Here is a 16,440-nt window from a genome sequence, read left to right on the forward strand (position 1 = left end):
CAGTTGGATATTTGCCTTTTCACGAATGCGCATAAGTAAAGATAGGCTTGCAAAATACTTTGTACACGCATAAAGCAACGCCTAAGTTTAAAAAGTTAGGAACACCGGTGTAGGGAATATAGCATGAAATGTCACGCTGTACGTAATTTATGTGGATTAAAATAATGCTTACGACAATCACTAAAAGATCATTTGCGATCGTTTGGTTTGAACTTAATAAGGTGCTCGCGTACCACCTGGGAGGCCTTCGCGTACCATAGTTTTGGAAGCACTGATTTAAACTAATCATCAGAAACAGAAATTATACAAAAACTACAGATTGTATGGGAGCAAATAAAACACGATTGTTTACCAATAATCTCGTTTGTGACGTAACAATCGTAATGGTTTTTCAAAGGTTTATTCTGATGTAAATAATTACATTATCCACGATGGACATGCGTAAAACTTGCACCAATGTTTCATCAGTTTATATCAATTTAGATACGCCTTTTTAATAATGTAGTGTTTTTAATTTACCGCGTAAAATAGGATATATATTAGTGTGCACATCCAATAAAGGGAGTGTTTTATCGTGTCATAGATAAACGTGACTGGACGTAAATATGACAGCCCCCTTTTGAACGCGCTGGTTGCGCCACTGTTCGCATGGTCTGAAAATGGCAGTCGTTATAAAGAACATAGATGTTCTGTTTCATACACAAGCTTACGAGTAGCCACATGTGTAACTTGTGGGTATTTGTTTTTCTGTATGACTGACTTTAGAACCCTGTTGGAGCTCAGGGTAAGTCTTGAACCCATAACCTTTGGGTTAGAGGCAGGCACTCTAACCAATAACCTAACCACTGTATAATTAAAGAGCCAAATTCTGTGTATATGTGTCTTTTTAAACAAGTTTATCAACAGGCAACGACAGGCACTTGGTAGTTTAGATGGGAGGGGTAAACATAAAGTACTTGGAACTACAAGGATTGGGAACACTACTGCAGGTATGAATGGTTTATTATGGTGTTGTGATAGTGATTATGAATCGAATGTTGCTAGCACTTGGTCTATGGCATGTATTAGTATATACATGCAGTTTGATGCAAAATTTATTGAGTATTAATTTGCTTATTGTAAACTTAACATAGTTTTATAACCAGAGAACTGTGTATGATCATCAATTAAGTTAAACTAACTATTTCATTTTTCTTATTTTTTTTTATTTATAAAAATAATAACGGTATTTAAATGAGAGCTGAAGTCAAATTTTATAATTGGTGTATAGGCTCTTTTTAGGCAAGTATATATATTTCCAATTTTCCAATAATGGCTATTATTTTCAATTTACTGTCACTTGTATTTGCACAGGTTTACTAAATAATAACTATCTGTACACAGTATACCATTTATAAAATTTTCCTTAGGCCCCCTTTTAATGCATTGCATGTATTATATTGTATTGTGACATCATATAATAACATTGTTTGCTCCTAAATAGGAGTTGTTCGATCACAACCGCGGACCTCATTCAAAGAAAACAGGAGTTCCACCAAATTCAAAATATTTTCTGAAGATGAAAATAACGAACAACATTGTGTTGGGAATTTTGCTTCGATGCCAAATAATCAAATCAACTCAAAGGAAAATACCACAGCACCATCTGTATGGAAAGGTGCAGAGGTGAGATATTCTGTACTTGTATAGAAATAGAAATAACCTTGGGGGTTCCTGGCCAAAAATAAAATGAGAAAGAGGTTCTAAGTGTAAGAAAGAGGTTACCCCCTGGCTGTACTTGTGTCATTCAAATTTTAAAACCGGAGAACATTTATTTGATGTTGTTTATTGTTTACCTTTATGTGATATTTTTGATATCTTCAATTTCATCAAAATTAGTGCAAAATAACTAGCTCTTGTCAATTAACAATTAAGAAAGGCCATTACAGTAGGTTTGAACTCCTAATTTTAACACTGTTGTTGTATGTAGGTACAACTAAACAGAAATAAAACAACAACAGCAATAAGCAGCAGCAACAAGCCATTCACAATATGCCAAGATGTTGATGTTCCATCTCAAGGTTTGTATAGTATTGCAAACATAACATGTGCAATCTGCAAAAACAACATTTTTTTTATTTTTTAAAACCGGTGTGCAATGTACAAAAAAACAAACGTTTTTTTAAACTGATGGTGGTGGGCCTTGACTGCCGAAAGGCCCGAAACCTCCTGGCTGAACCACTTTCCACAACAGTAGCAGAATCCTGCACACAGATTAAATACATGTATTTTTGATTTCATTCCTAGAACAAGCTACTCCGCTTGCTAGTCGTAAGTTGTCAAAGTCGGTTGAAGTTATTTTGACGGAACGAAAATGGAAGAAACATGAAGAATCGGATTTCCATCGAGCGATCCGGGAACAACATGGAGATGCTGATCATAATGTGGTGGGTATGGTTTGTAACATTGTTTTATCTATATGGCATAGTCACAATACGTCGCTTTTCATGTTAAACTTTTGAAAATAAATGTCTGTACTCACTCAGAATTTGAACTTTTAATGACAAAACTACTTAGGTTTATGAATAATTTTTGCGCAAATATCATATATTTTAGCACCACAGTTTTTCCTTTGATATCTTTTACTCTGTCTGCTGTTTATATAAACAAGCAGGGCAAATTGTATTCGTATTCCAATATTTAATGAGCTTATATTTCTTGGCCTATAAGTGTAAATGCATTTTAACAATGTCACCCAGATTTTAATGAAAAATTTACAAAAACTTGACTAGGGATGCACATATATAACTTTTTTTTTGAATCTAGAATTTCAAATCTTTTTTCTATTTATAGGACGAATAAATCAGTTTATTTACCCTATCCCTAAACTTGACAATTATGCTTAAACAGTGTTAACTGTTAATACTTTTCCACCCCAGGTTCGAATGTATCCGGTTGAAAAAGTTTATTCGGCTGTTGGTGAGTTTCAACCAGAGGAAATCCTCGCTGCGTGTTGGTTAAAGAAACAAAGGGAGGAAGAGGAGCAAAAGAGATTACAAAGTAAGAATGGATTTTTAGATATCATAAAATATGTCAAATAGAACAAAACATAAAAGGTAAAAAAAAACAGATTAAAAACGTAAAAAATAAACTTGAATACAAATTTTACTAATAAAATTTATATTTTTAGTTTTTGCAATGTCATTATGTCACCCTGTCTAAAATACAGCAATACTTTAATGACATTTGACACACACTCTGTACCTAACATAAAAATAAAAACACGCTGTATAAAATAATGATGATTCACTGGCGTCATAGCACGGTTGGTTAGCAGACCTGCCTCTTACCCATAGGTTATGGGTTTACGTTTAAGTCCAGTTGCTTCTACCGTTGTGGGCCAGTGTTCACCAATGGGTTGTATAAATTGTCAGCTATACAGAAAAAACACCCATATTATAACGACTGTCGTGTTCTGGCCACCCCAGAATAAAGCAAGTTACATTCATTCATTTATTCTGTAACTAAATATTTTATTACACTATCCTTATCAATGTATCTCATGTAATAAACAGGGCAGTTAGAAGAACAGAGGAAACAAATTGTTGAAAGTGAACGTCGAGAAATAGAAGCACAACGAGCTTATGACGATAAAGTGAATCAACTAAAACACAGGGAACAACAACTAAGAAATCTCCTGCAGTTGTTCAAAGATAAAGAGGTATGTTTATTTAAGTGGGTGAAGCCCCATAGCGTGGCACTCCATGGGTTCTAGCACTTAGGCCAGGATTGGCTCACTGAAACAAAAAAAATTGCAAAAAGTATCACCCACAAACTAATATACATGGTAACTCGTAAGTGGTCACAAGGTGTATGAAAAGAACCTTGTGTTATAACGACTATAGGTGACCCACCACACGAGGATAAGTAAGTTACATTACGCCCATTTTATTTTACCAGATGCAAATTGAGGATAAAGTAGAAATGGTGAAAGAAGAACAAGAAATGACGATTGCGTTGCATAAAGTTTGTTCCCAGCTTCAACACATGCAACAGGTAAATAACTTTAAATTGGGATGGTTATTAAAATTTTAGTGTAGTGGTTTTTAAACTGAAAAGAAAACAAACTCTTCTCTCAACCATGACTGTGAGCATATATTTGGAAACAAGATTTTTTAAAAAAGTTTTAACATTTTTTTTTTAGAAAAACAACATTGTTGAAGTGGCTACATCTAGTCAAGCAATTCAAGGTAAGTTTTTTTTACTCACTAACAAAAATGGTGGTTTGATCTAGCTGGTCCATCAACGCTAAAACAGTTTTGAAGAGGACATACATGAGACTATGAGAGTGAAGTCTTCAGTAAGGAACACCTAAAAGGCTGAGACCTAGGATGTAGGTCCATTGACCCAAGATCCAGGGTGCTACTATCCGCTTTAGCAAATTAAAATTAAAAACTAATTGAAAAGAAATTGTTTTGTTAAAGTATTTTCCTCAATTTCATTTCAACTTTAATTTCATCCAGGTGGAAAGTCATTGCTTGAAGATGAGGTTATGGAATGTAAGCCTTCGTCTCCTACTGTGTGTACTAAGGAGGCAATGGGTAAGTCTACTCAGTCACCCCAAGTTTACCCTGATGTTAGGTGTATGTACAAACAAACAAACAAACAGAGCCAAAGGATATTGCATTTACCATATTAATCAATGAAGTTTCTTATTTTTGATAATCATGTGTGTACTGCATTTTTTCACTGTCATCCTAGCTTTACCCTGCTGTTAGGTGTCTATACAAACAAGCAAAGCCAAAAATATATTGCATTTGCCGCATTAATCAAGAAGTTACTTTATGTTTGACAACTTTGAATGCTTAAGGGCATTATAGCAATGTCACCTCAATATTTACTACAAATTTAAAATCGTCTTCGGTTCCAGGTGAAATTTTTGGAATGTTCCAAAAGCCTCTGAACACAGATGTCAATGTTACGAAGCATGAACCAAGTATGATGCAACAATCACAATTCTCAATATATTGTGACGCAGAAATGAAAGACAAAACTCCTGTTAAGTTTGATATTTACGAAGATGCATCGGATAACTCTGAAAATATGTGAGTACCTTTATAATAACTTACTTGGTTATTTTTTATAATTCAATGAAAGTTATTATATTATGATTATAATAGGCATATAGTTGTAATGCTGATAGAAATAATGAAAACTTTTTTATCATTTTAAAACATAACTTTCCTTTCTATTTTTAAAAAGTTACTTATAAAACACTGACTGAGTTCTGCAATTGAATGCAAGCTTTATTGTTATAAAATATAGACTCGTTTAGAAATACCATTTTTACATTTAATTGAGGGACCCACATTGTCCCTAATCAATAGGCATTATCCACCACCAGTGTCTTGGACAGAAAAAAATAGACTTCAATAAAAAACATTCTTGTTTGAAAAAAAACATTTTTTTTATGGGGTTGCGAGTGACCCCCAAACTCCCGACTGCGCTATTTTTTACAATATTATGTTTGTAACCCCCAGCCCCACCCCCGAATACAAGCAAGCACCAAAGCGAGAAGGATTGTCAGGAATTCTTCAACCAGCTGTTGGATTTAAACTTGAAGAAGATGATTTTGATGACGATGGAAAAGATGAGGTGACTTAATTACACACCCCACAGTCATGTTTTAGTTACTTAATGACTCACCCCAGATTAACAGTGTTTACTAAACATTTTTGTGCCCCAAAAATTACTCTTTAGTTTTTTAAACTGGCAACACAGCAAAAAAATTAAATCTACAAAACAAATTAATCCAGTAAACTAATTTGGTCAAAAACAATAAAAACATTAAACAATGTTTATTTCACACTTTATGTACAATATATTTGATCATAATAATTGCTTTATGATGTCATAGGATGAGCGATTGTTTGACGATGTATACCCATTATGTGATGACAATCAATCTTTATATTTGGATGATCGGACAGTAGCAAGAGCACCAATGGAAAAAACAACTAAAAGTAAAATAATATTTTATATATTGATTTAAATGGAGCGTGGTTTATTCTCGCTCGTTATAACACAGATGTTCTGTCCTTGTGGCTATGTTTTTTTCTGTATGGCTGACAATTCAGACAACCCAGAGACCACTGAGCTGGATAAATTGCCTTCAAGTGTCTTGCTCTAGGACACATACCCCTACAATGATAGCAGCACTTTGAACCCATAACTAAAATTCAAAAAATCAGTAAAAAATAATAAGCATGAGGTGTTTAAAACAGACTCACCGTGTTATAACGAATGTTTTTTGCCCTGCCACAGGGGAATAAAAATGTAACATCATTTCAATTATCTTTGTAAATCACAGACACTGAATTCCCCGAGTCATCTTTCTTAAACACGCTGAGTCACAACCCACCAAGCTTACAATCGACGATGCACGTCACGAACGAGATTGGCGACGATTTCAACAATCCTCATTTCTCTGCTGAGAGCACCACACGATGGGGTGGTGGAGCAACAACAGCGACGACCACAGAGGAAGGTGTCGTAAAACTCAGGTGGAAAATTTAACTATCAGTTAAGCTGAAAATAAGACTCATTAACTATTCCATGCTCTTGTTAACTGTTATGAGCTGTGAAAGGATGTATCATATTTTTTCGTCACAGGTGGGCTGTAGGCTTTAGGATACTCTTTCAATAAATATCATTTTAAAAGTAGTCTTTTTCCCCACAGTCCAATACTTGAAGCTACGAACGAATACGAGAAATCGATGTCCACCAAATATCAATCAGGTCTCGTATCGTTGATACCTTCCATGCATCGTACAAATGTTTCAACAGCTGCAACTGGTACACCATTTATGTTATTAGATTATTAATATTTATAAAAAAAATTAAAAAAAACGACTGTTATATATACAAACAGTAAAAAAAGCATGAACTGTGAAAGAACGCAAAAACAACAAAATTAAATTTCAGTCTGTATTGAAAAACCTTTTGTAATATAGAAATAAATACTGCTATAGTAACAGTTTCTTAAGGTAGGCATAGCCTGTTAATAACAGAAGAAAAAAACTTAGTAATACTTTTGTTCTGATTGGTCAACAGAAAAGTTTAAATTTGGCGCCATTGGGCTTGAAGATGACATCACAATACCTGAACAATCGCGACTGGTTGATAGTGATGTCATAGATGAATCACAAGCGATTGATTACGACTTCAAAGATTTGTGCGATGAGTTAATGTCAACTTCCTTGTGTAAAACAACCATAGACCTTATGCCAGGTAAGTTGGCCAACATGGTGTAGTAGGGTGGGGGAAGACAGGACACCCTTAGTAGATAATATCCAAATATCCGGGTTGTGTTTTAAACAATTTACAATTGTCTATGGGAGTCATGATGATACAGTTTTATAATTCTATGAATGTTTTTTGTTTACTACCAAATAAGTAAGAAAATGAAATGGTGACCCATGTTCCCCCACTCATCATATGTTACATTCGTGGTTGTAAGGGGGTGGGGTCCTACTGTAAGATAAGATTTTTTATTGCTGTAACCAATTGCCCACCATTAATGGTCCCATCCTCCCAGATGGGATCGGAGATTTATCGAAGCCCTCCCTTGGCCTCAACATCATCCCTGATCCTTGGAACGATCAACTTCTTCAAGGACTCATCCCTTCAACACTTGAGGGCGTTATCGTTGCATCGGAATCGAAAGTTTTCAGGAAAGGTTCTGACGTTCGAATTGGTGAGTTAAGAGATTCAACAAATCTTACCCAACTTACTGGAACTGTCACTTGAGTGGATGCTCTTTAATATTTTTTTGAGGCAGAATTTTAAATGCATTTTAATTAATTTTTAATGTAGAATTTAAAATGCATTTAATATTTTTCCAATACATTAGTGTTATGCCGTTATCAGTGTAATGACATCAGCAGTGTTATGACATCATCAGTTGTAATGACATCATCTGTGTGATGACATCATTGTTACTCTAGGTAACGAGACGTACCATCTCGTGAAGGAAATTGGGAAAGGAGCTTTCGCGAAGGCTTACAAAGCAACTATGGTGTCTGGAGATGAAGTTGCAGTTAAAGTGAGTTAAATATATATATATATACATTGGTAAACATGGTTGTGGGGTGTGGTGTTGTATGGCTTTGTCACAATGCGGTGGTTTTGGTAGGTTTTTACGAAGGTGGTTCTTTATAAATAAAATAAAACTAATGGTTTAAAAAATAAAACCAATAGTAAAACTTCTACCGAGTACATTCATAAGTTTTTAAACGTCAGAATTGTTAGAATCTGGTGCTTCAAAAACATAACAGAGAAAAATCAAGTCGAACTTATTGTAAAATAGAATAAATATTTCGCCTAAACAGCATCGTCAGTCTACACGTTATAATTGTATTAGATATTAATATTTCTTTATTTCACATAAGGTTCAATCTCCTGCTTACAAATGGGAGATACACATGTTGCAGGAAGTTAGGAGAAGATTGGAAGCCAAGGGCCATGATGTTTGTAAGGATTATATGACGATTATGACGGCGGCCGTTTTCCAAAATTCCTCGTGTGTTGTGACGCAATATTTACCATCTGGTACTTTACTGGTAAGTTAGGGTTTTGGTTGATAAAATGGTGGATAGTAACCTATTTTTTTTGCTTTTGTGTTTGGCTGACAATTTAGACAACCCATTAGTGACCACTGGGTTGGAGCAATTGCCGTTAAGTGTCTTGCTCAAGGACACATAACATAGCCATGGTAGCAGCGACGGGGCTTAAACTCATTACCTCTGGTTTAGAGGCAGGCGCTAAGCACTGTGCCACGGTGTCAAACTTTGTTAAACTAAGTTACTGTCTGAAAACTAAGCTCATGATGAGAAGATGTTTCCGACAGTAACTTGGTGGATAGTAACCTGTATACACTGATGATGAAGTTACTTACCGTCTATAAACTATATTTATGGACAGTTAACCAAACTACATATAGGAGAGGGGAAGATGGGACACCTGTTCATTCTATTTTCCTGTTCAATTTGGTAGTAAACAAAGAACATTCAAAGATTTAATAAACCGTATCCTCACAACTCCCATAAACCAGTGTTAATTGTTTAAAATACGATGAGGTCATTTGGACATTATGTGCTAAAAGTGTCCTATCTCCCCCACCCTACTATACATAAATTCACCCTTAACTTTTCCCAGGACTTCTTGAACACCAACAAGAATAACACAGTTGATCGAGAAAACATTGCTCTTCAAATCTTCCATCTGGTTCATTCCTTGCATGCGATTGGTGTCATACATGGAGACGTAAAACCGGATAATATTCTTATTGCTAATGTTTCAAAGTAAGTGTTGATGGGGCACTCTGGTCTAATTTAAATGTTTCAATAAAAAATGTATAAAAAATATATATACTAGGGTGGGGTAATATGGGACATGTTTCATTCTATTTTCTCGTCCCATATGGTGCTAAACAAAGAACATTAAAAAAAACAAAGAAAACAAAGAACATTCACGACTTTCATAGACTGTTGTTAGTTGTTTAAAACACGATCAGAATACTTGGATATTTTGTGCTAAAGGTGTCCCGTCTTCCCCACTCTAATATATCATAACATGTGAACAAGGGTGAATTTTAATTAATATGTTTCATAAAATTATTCTCCTATAGTATAGTTGATACAATTTCAATTTTTTGGAATTACATTTTTGATTATATACTTTATCTAAATTCGAAGTTTATTAAAAACATTGTATTCTCTGTGGTCCCACAGTCGAGGTCCTGCTCCAACTTTACGTTTAATTGACTTTGGACGAGCGATAGATCTTTCTTCCCTCCCCCCTAACACAGCGTTTACCGATAATTGTGGGACAAGTGGTTTTGTTTGCTCGCAAATGAAAACCAACCAACCATGGAATTATCACGTAAGTGTCGGACATTATTATTTTGCAAAATATTTCTGTTTCGTCAAAGTTTCAGCAGAATAAATTTTCGAAATTGAAAAAAAAGAACAGGCACTAAGTGTATTAAACAGAACACCTGTGTTATAACTTCTGAAGTTGCATTCATTTATTGCCATATAGATTGATTTTAATGGAGTTGCTGGTACCTTGCATGTCCTGCTACACTCAGCTTATATGAAGACAATGCTTAACAATAAACAGGAATGGGTTACTACAAAGAAACTGCCAAGGTATAATATATTTGTTTGTTCTTTATCATTTCAGATCTATGCACATTGGCTGTTAGCTAAAAAGCACCCTGGGTGTTGTGGTAACAGGTTAAAAACCTGACCCACCAGGATAAAACTGAATCTAGTATGGCACAATGGTTAAGCATGTGCCTTTAACCCTTAGGTTATGGGTTCAAGGCTTGTTGCTGCTACCTTTGTGGGCGCTATGTCTTTGGGAAAAACACTTTACTGCAATTGCTTCAACCCAGTGGTCACTAATGACAATGAGTTCTCTAAATTGTCAGCCATACATAAAAAACAATCACCACAAAGTAACACAGGTGTATGAAACAGAACACCCGTGTTATAACTACTGTCGTTTTCCAACTGCGAGGATAAAGAAAGTTACATTCATTCATTCATAACACCAAGTGTTCCAGTATAAGTCCTTAATTTGTCATATTCTTCCCTAGTAATAAACACTTTCTGTTTCATAGTTCAAAACTTTGTTGTACCGTTAGATAACATTTCCATCAATTCAACACACAATTTTTTAATTTTTTCGTTGCTATGCCCTTTAACGTATCCATACCCCTTACACAGGTGGTGTGATGAAAAATGGAGCTCAGCTTTCCACGATCTTTTAAATTTTCCTACTCCAACTAACGACTGGTGTCCTTCGTTGCAAGATTCCCCCCTACCCCACCTCATACAGTTATTCGATGCTTGAAAAATTTTAGGTTTTATTTGTAAATACTTTTATTGTAAGCATTTTTCTCCTTGTGCGATTTTTGCAATAACACAAATATCTGTGCTGCAAAGCTCCGGTTTTTAAGGGGAGTATTTTTTCGCTTTAATTCATTTCGTTGGTGTAAAATTAAGACTGAATTTTATCCAGAATTGTTGAACTTCATAAATATTTTAACTTAAGTTGTAACGTCGTTTCGGTATCTGCAAGACATTTTAGGCTCGGAATTCAATTGCTTTGTTTTCTAAATAAACTCTGGTCTGGTCTTTAAGCCATGTAAACAAACAAATTAGACAACTTTAGGTAGCAAATCATAACAACGGTTTTCAAATTAAAAAAAATGCAATTCTAAAATACGGTCCACGCCATTTGTGACGTCATAATATCGGATATTGTTCGCTCAAGTATCGCGCGCGATCTTTTTTCGTCGCTTTTATTGTTTCGCGAATAAAATATGTACACAACGCATTGTTACGTAACAATAGAAACTCGATTCCAGCGTCCTTCGCTCGCTGTTACAACTCACTGTGGTTTTGCTCGGGTGAAAATGGGCTGCGGGTCTTCGAAAACCACTGTAGCACCCAGAGTAGTGGTCGTAGGGGCAGGTTATGCAGGTCTAAAGTTGGCCAGTCTGTTGGAAAAAGAAAATTTCTGTACAGTTACTTTAATCGACGAAAGAGAGGTGTTGGTTCATGAATTAGCAGCGCTGAGGGTCTGTGTTGAACCAGGTGAATAGTTGAATAAATGTATTTTCATTTATCCTCGTCTCACTTTGTGGGTGATAAATTAATTGTTATTACTATGGCTTAGAATTTAAGAACCTACGAACGAACACTGGGTTGGAGCAATTGGTGTAGGGCTGTAAGCAATGCATCCGTGGTGTTACGTGTAAAAATATGAGTTTGAATGTAAAACCTAGTAAATAGTTTAAATATATCTCTGACATGATGTGCGACATAACGTTTAACTAAGACAGCTTAAAAGATAAACATTTGTTATTTTCAAAAGACCCTTAAACACCTCCATGCAGAGAGCTTGCCCATACTTTTTGTTCCAATTGCTGACGTCACCAGAAATTTCATCCAAGGAAAAGTGACGTCACTGAATCGCACGAAAAATCAAATCATTCTAGAAAATGGAAACAAAGTACAACATTTGCGTAATACCCGCTTAAACATGTATTAATTTATTTTTTAATTTCAGATCAAATTTGACTACCTAATTCTCGCTATGGGTACGACGGGTACTTTCCCGGGGAAACTCCCTGCCGTCTCAGCGGCACAAGGAACCAAAATGTACCAGGACATCTGCTTTGCTGTAAGTTTCATATTGTATAATGACGTCATATACCTACGTCACCCAATAAACCCCTATATATTTTATAAGCCTTTGTATAACTGCAAACAATACCGTTATATAACGAAGTCTATTAAAATCTCAGAATCACAACCTATAAAGGGCCCACTTTGTTCTATGGATTTGTTTACGACACAACAAATTCTGAAGCGCAGATTTTTCCATGGCTAGTTTAAACACGGGTATAAAAATGGAAAGTTTTAAAACCCACGTTTAGATCAAGTGAATTTTAGGCACATAGAGTTTAAGAAGACCACGCTGTTTCTTCACCAAATTGCGAAGGTCTTGTACACTGCCTTGTGGTAATTCCTGATAACAGTCTGTTTCCTGATAATAGTCTTGTCAGGTTTTCCTAAATTTACATTACGTCTGGTAGCAGAAGTAACAGAACATTACTTCCAGATTCGAAAGTCTCACCGAGTCATGATCATCCACGGTGGTTGGATTGGTGTAACGTTGGCTGGGGAGATTAAAACAGATTATCCGGACAAGCAGGTTATTAAATATGTTTTATATTGAATAAATTAAAAGTAACTTACTTTATCCTCGCGTGGCCGGAAAATGACATTTGTTTTATAACATGGTTGTTCTTCCCATACACCTCGTGCCGTCTTACGAGTTACCACGTATGAAACTTTGTGGGGATTAATTTTCTGTATGACTGACAATTTAGATAAACCAATATATTTTACCCTTGATGGTTGTATGAAACGTAACACCCGTGTTATACCAATTGTCGTTTTCGGCCACGTTTGTTACTCTTGCTGTAATATATTGGAGAATAGGCATCGTATTTTGCTTAGGTAATTATCGTCCACCAAGAAGCAAACCTTGTATCAGACAAACTACCAGCTGAGGTTCAGAAAGATTTGCAACGGATTTTGTACAAGAAAGATATTGAAGTGTATACGAGTAAGTATTGGGTATTTATAACAGGGGTGACTTCTTATGCGTCTCATGTTCACTGCATGTTGTCTTTTATACAAAAAGCACACGCGGGGTGTGTTACATCCATGCTCACTGTCAAGTCAGTAACATATTAGTGTTTTTATGATATATACCAATACTAGGATGGGGTGAGATGTGACGTGTTTTAATCGCATTTCTCGTTCATTCTGTAGTTAACAAAGAATTTACGATATTTATTATATAACCATAGCCCCATGACTCTAAACGTGCGTTGTTAATTATTAAAAAACGATCGGGGAATATGGGATTTACTATGAGTATGCAAAAGTAGGTAACATAGGCTATCTAAATAACCCTCCAGGATTCGAAACTGATACCCTCAAACTAAGTAAAACATTTTTTAGACACTTCGATCATTGGGGTGGATGACATAAACTTAAATCAGCATGAAAAGAATCAAAAAGTGAAAACAGATTCTGGGAAAGAATTTGAGGTTGATTTGATCGTTCGTTGTACTGAAGAGAGAAATTCAAGCTCTTTTAAAACTATTCTCAGTGAGTGTGAATAACATAATTATGTCCGCTGTCGGTTCCCTTTTTGGTTGGGCATATTCTGCTATACTTTAACAGTCTAAAAGTCAATCTGTGGTTATGTTATAGTAGGGTGGAAAAGATGGGACAACTTTTTATTCTATTTTCTCGTTTCATTCGGTAGTAAACGAATAACATTCAAAGAATTATAAAACCGTATATCCTTACGACTCCCATAGGCCGTTGTTAATTGTTTAAAACACGATTAGGATATTTGGATATAACGTGATGAAGGTGTTCCATCTTAACCACAGTACAATTCAAAGGATTTGTGTTGATTTATTTGGCTGACAGTATATAAAAAACATAATGAATATAATGGTCCTATTGCTACTAGGCATAATGAATAACTGTCATTACTTCTTCACGTCATCGGTAATAATTTTTTTTTCTATTCCTAACTTAAATCGGAAATTGTGTTACACGCAGGCGAATCTATGAACCTCAATGGATCTTTAAAAGTTGACCCTAGTTTGAAAGTTGTTGGTTGTGACAACATATATGCGATTGGCGACGTCAATGACGTTGGTGAACAAACTATAGATGGTCGTTTCAATCAAGCAGCTTACATGGTTGAGCATTTGAAGGCAGTACTGTCAAGTTCGGATGTAGTCGCTTACAAACAAGGTAAACTACTAAGGGGGCAAAAACGTAAATAGACTAAATGGCGGCGCCGTTGAAGTGTATGTCCTTAGAAAGACCCAATAACAGTGGTTGCTCCAACCCAGTTGTCAGAAATATAGTTTCTTTTAAATTGGTAGCTATACAGAAAAGCAATCACGCACAAAGGTATACATGGTAACTATTAACAGTGCACGAGGCGTATGAAACAGAACACCTGTGTTATAAGGGCTGTCGTTTGCCGACGCTTGCATTACAGCTGCTTCGTGACGTGCTACGGACCCATGTCATCCGGTTGTTATAGGTTTTTAAGTCATCAGTCAATGATGTCTTGAATTGGTTGCAGATCCCTTTTCAATGCTGGTTCCCATTGGTCGATATAGTGGGTGTGGCGTTCACCATGGTAACCAGGTTGATGAGGACGGAGTAATGGAGTTACTCAGCACAAATTTGATGACTAAGCAAATCTGGGAGGGTCTTGGGCTCGTATGTCCCTTGCCGAGTTTTACTTAAAGTCCGCTGTCGAACAACCGCTTTTTATTTTCCTGCTTCATTTCTGAATATTTTGTTGAATCCTTTTGTTATCCGATGATAATGTAGAAATGTATAGAGTTTTTTGTTTATACACCTCACTAGTGAATGTGGGTAAAAATGAGCTTCCATTAGTATGCAGTCTCCCAGAAGGTAATCTTTGCCTGTTCCACGATGTATTACATTCTACACGATATATACACTGCGTTTAAAGCAAATACAAAACAGTTTATACCACGAGAGGAATCGGCCTATATATACGTACGTGGTTGTTTATATTATTGCGATTAGAGTATAATGTATGCCAGATAACACTGTAAGCATAGTACTCTCTCTCTTTAAGAGAGTACTATGGTGTAACCACTATACGAATAAAATAATTTAAAACTTGCGTGTTGTTCTCTCTAAATAATGTTTGAACGTTGTGTGTTTTATGTCAGCTGCGTAGTGTTGCGGTATTGCATTTGTGGCAAAGGCCGAAGGTACACGGTTCAATCCACCTCTAATACGTTTGCTGTTAGAACCAGCTTAAAGTATTTCGTATTGATAACGTGATTATTCGTACCACAAACAACTCCCCTCTCCAAATCAAAATATTCAAATTCAGGAAAATAGCGTGCCCGTATGCGTAACAATTGTGCCCGTATGTGTAACTACGACATATGACGACGTTGCTCGGCAACATTTGACGCTTTTTAGGTTTTCGTTATTTTTGTGTATTTTTACCCGCGCTGCAATTTTGACCAAATTAAAATGGAAAAAGATCAAGCAGGGGTTGGCTGGGGAAGGCTGGCGGCGTCAAGATTCGCAAAATCTCCAAAGGACATTCAAAATGAAATCCTAAAAGCGTTAGAAGGAAAATTACACGTAGATTTTCCCATTCCATCGCCGGTAAGTTTTTGCTTTTAAAGTTTTTGGCACCAGTGAGTAATGCGTCCGTACGTTACCGATTAGGCTGGTGGAAAGTGTTCGAGGTTAGTAGTTGGGGGTTATTAGTTAGGGCTTAGTTTATAAGGGTTAGTGGTTTGCAGATAACATAGGGGAGAATTCTTCAATAGCACCGGTTTCTTTTTAAAGATCGTAGCATAGTTGTTCCAGTTTTGGCATTGTCAAGCACAATACATTAAAGATGTAATTATGTGAATAAATTTTCTCACTAGCACCGTTTTCTTATTTAAGATTCTAGCATAGTTTTCCCAGTTTTAGGATTGTCAAGCACAATATTATGACAAATTAAAGCTGTGATTATCTTTTAGTACTACTGTTTTAAAATACCTAACTGTGTTTATTGTGAATATGATTTTCATAAAGCTTATTTTGCAGATTCTTATATAATTAAAGTATAAACTTTTTATCTTGAATCAAGTAATTTGTCACCAATTCATATGAATTTGCTTGTCGCTCTCTTATTCACTACTGCATGAACATACACTAGATTGATATTGGTTTAGAATAAAATAATCAACCACAAAAAATGTCGGCGCCGTGGTATAGTGGTTAGCGCGCCTGCCTGTAA

General features: G+C 35.8%; 3 protein-coding genes across 4 annotated transcripts in view; all 3 read left to right on the forward strand.

Annotated features, from left to right (window-relative positions):
• The window catches only part of LOC100182383 (mitotic checkpoint serine/threonine-protein kinase BUB1), a 15,297-nt gene extending 3,912 nt beyond the window's left edge, over nt 1-11,385 (forward strand). The window contains exons 6-27 of the mRNA XM_026836756.1: nt 907-989; nt 1,484-1,665; nt 1,970-2,060; nt 2,287-2,426; nt 2,919-3,039; nt 3,555-3,700; nt 3,940-4,035; nt 4,184-4,229; nt 4,503-4,580; nt 4,910-5,084; nt 5,520-5,634; nt 5,897-6,002; nt 6,350-6,542; nt 6,719-6,834; nt 7,093-7,269; nt 7,577-7,735; nt 7,986-8,083; nt 8,430-8,600; nt 9,196-9,341; nt 9,771-9,921; nt 10,081-10,190; nt 10,773-11,385. Coding sequence (XP_026692557.1) covers nt 907-989; nt 1,484-1,665; nt 1,970-2,060; nt 2,287-2,426; nt 2,919-3,039; nt 3,555-3,700; nt 3,940-4,035; nt 4,184-4,229; nt 4,503-4,580; nt 4,910-5,084; nt 5,520-5,634; nt 5,897-6,002; nt 6,350-6,542; nt 6,719-6,834; nt 7,093-7,269; nt 7,577-7,735; nt 7,986-8,083; nt 8,430-8,600; nt 9,196-9,341; nt 9,771-9,921; nt 10,081-10,190; nt 10,773-10,899 — 2,827 coding nt within the window. The 3' untranslated portion in view covers nt 10,900-11,385. The remainder of the gene's footprint in view (nt 1-906; nt 990-1,483; nt 1,666-1,969; nt 2,061-2,286; nt 2,427-2,918; nt 3,040-3,554; nt 3,701-3,939; nt 4,036-4,183; nt 4,230-4,502; nt 4,581-4,909; nt 5,085-5,519; nt 5,635-5,896; nt 6,003-6,349; nt 6,543-6,718; nt 6,835-7,092; nt 7,270-7,576; nt 7,736-7,985; nt 8,084-8,429; nt 8,601-9,195; nt 9,342-9,770; nt 9,922-10,080; nt 10,191-10,772) is intronic.
• On the forward strand, nt 11,348-15,120 carry LOC100187141 (apoptosis-inducing factor 2). 2 transcript variants are annotated; one of them, XM_026836758.1, is made up of 9 exons: nt 11,348-11,645; nt 11,948-12,063; nt 12,121-12,234; nt 12,676-12,768; nt 13,077-13,185; nt 13,587-13,736; nt 14,202-14,399; nt 14,740-14,950; nt 15,009-15,120. In XM_026836758.1, exons 1-8 carry the CDS (start codon nt 11,372-11,374, stop codon nt 14,904-14,906), a joined length of 1,221 nt encoding a protein of 406 aa, XP_026692559.1. In that variant the 5' UTR covers nt 11,348-11,371; the 3' UTR covers nt 14,907-14,950; nt 15,009-15,120. The 2 variants fall into 2 exon arrangements, with proteins under 2 accessions (XP_026692559.1, XP_009860224.2); XM_009861922.3 differs by having other exon boundaries at nt 14,740-15,120.
• LOC100184750 overlaps nt 15,096-16,440 on the forward strand; it is a 6,205-nt gene continuing 4,860 nt past the window's right edge. The window contains exon 1 of the mRNA XM_002121206.4: nt 15,096-15,815. Coding sequence (XP_002121242.3) covers nt 15,678-15,815 — 138 coding nt within the window. The 5' untranslated portion in view covers nt 15,096-15,677. The remainder of the gene's footprint in view (nt 15,816-16,440) is intronic.

The sequence above is a fragment of the Ciona intestinalis genome, chromosome 11 (genome assembly GCF_000224145.3).
Source record: "Ciona intestinalis chromosome 11, KH, whole genome shotgun sequence".
NCBI classification, from domain to species: Eukaryota; Metazoa; Chordata; class Ascidiacea; order Phlebobranchia; family Cionidae; genus Ciona; species Ciona intestinalis.

What these genes read in the sequence shown, in the direction of transcription:
- LOC100187141 (XM_009861922.3), top strand. Translation starts at nt 11,372, where the DNA reads ATGTACACAACGCATTGTTACGTAACAATAGAAACTCGATTCCAGCGT. An exon ending in GAGGGTCTGTGTTGAACCAG is followed by an intron (nt 11,646 to 11,947) that starts GTGAATAGTTGA and finishes ACCTCCATGCAG; the next exon opens with AGAGCTTGCCCATACTTTTT. An exon ending in ACCAGGACATCTGCTTTGCT is followed by an intron (nt 12,235 to 12,675) that starts GTAAGTTTCATA and finishes CATTACTTCCAG; the next exon opens with ATTCGAAAGTCTCACCGAGT.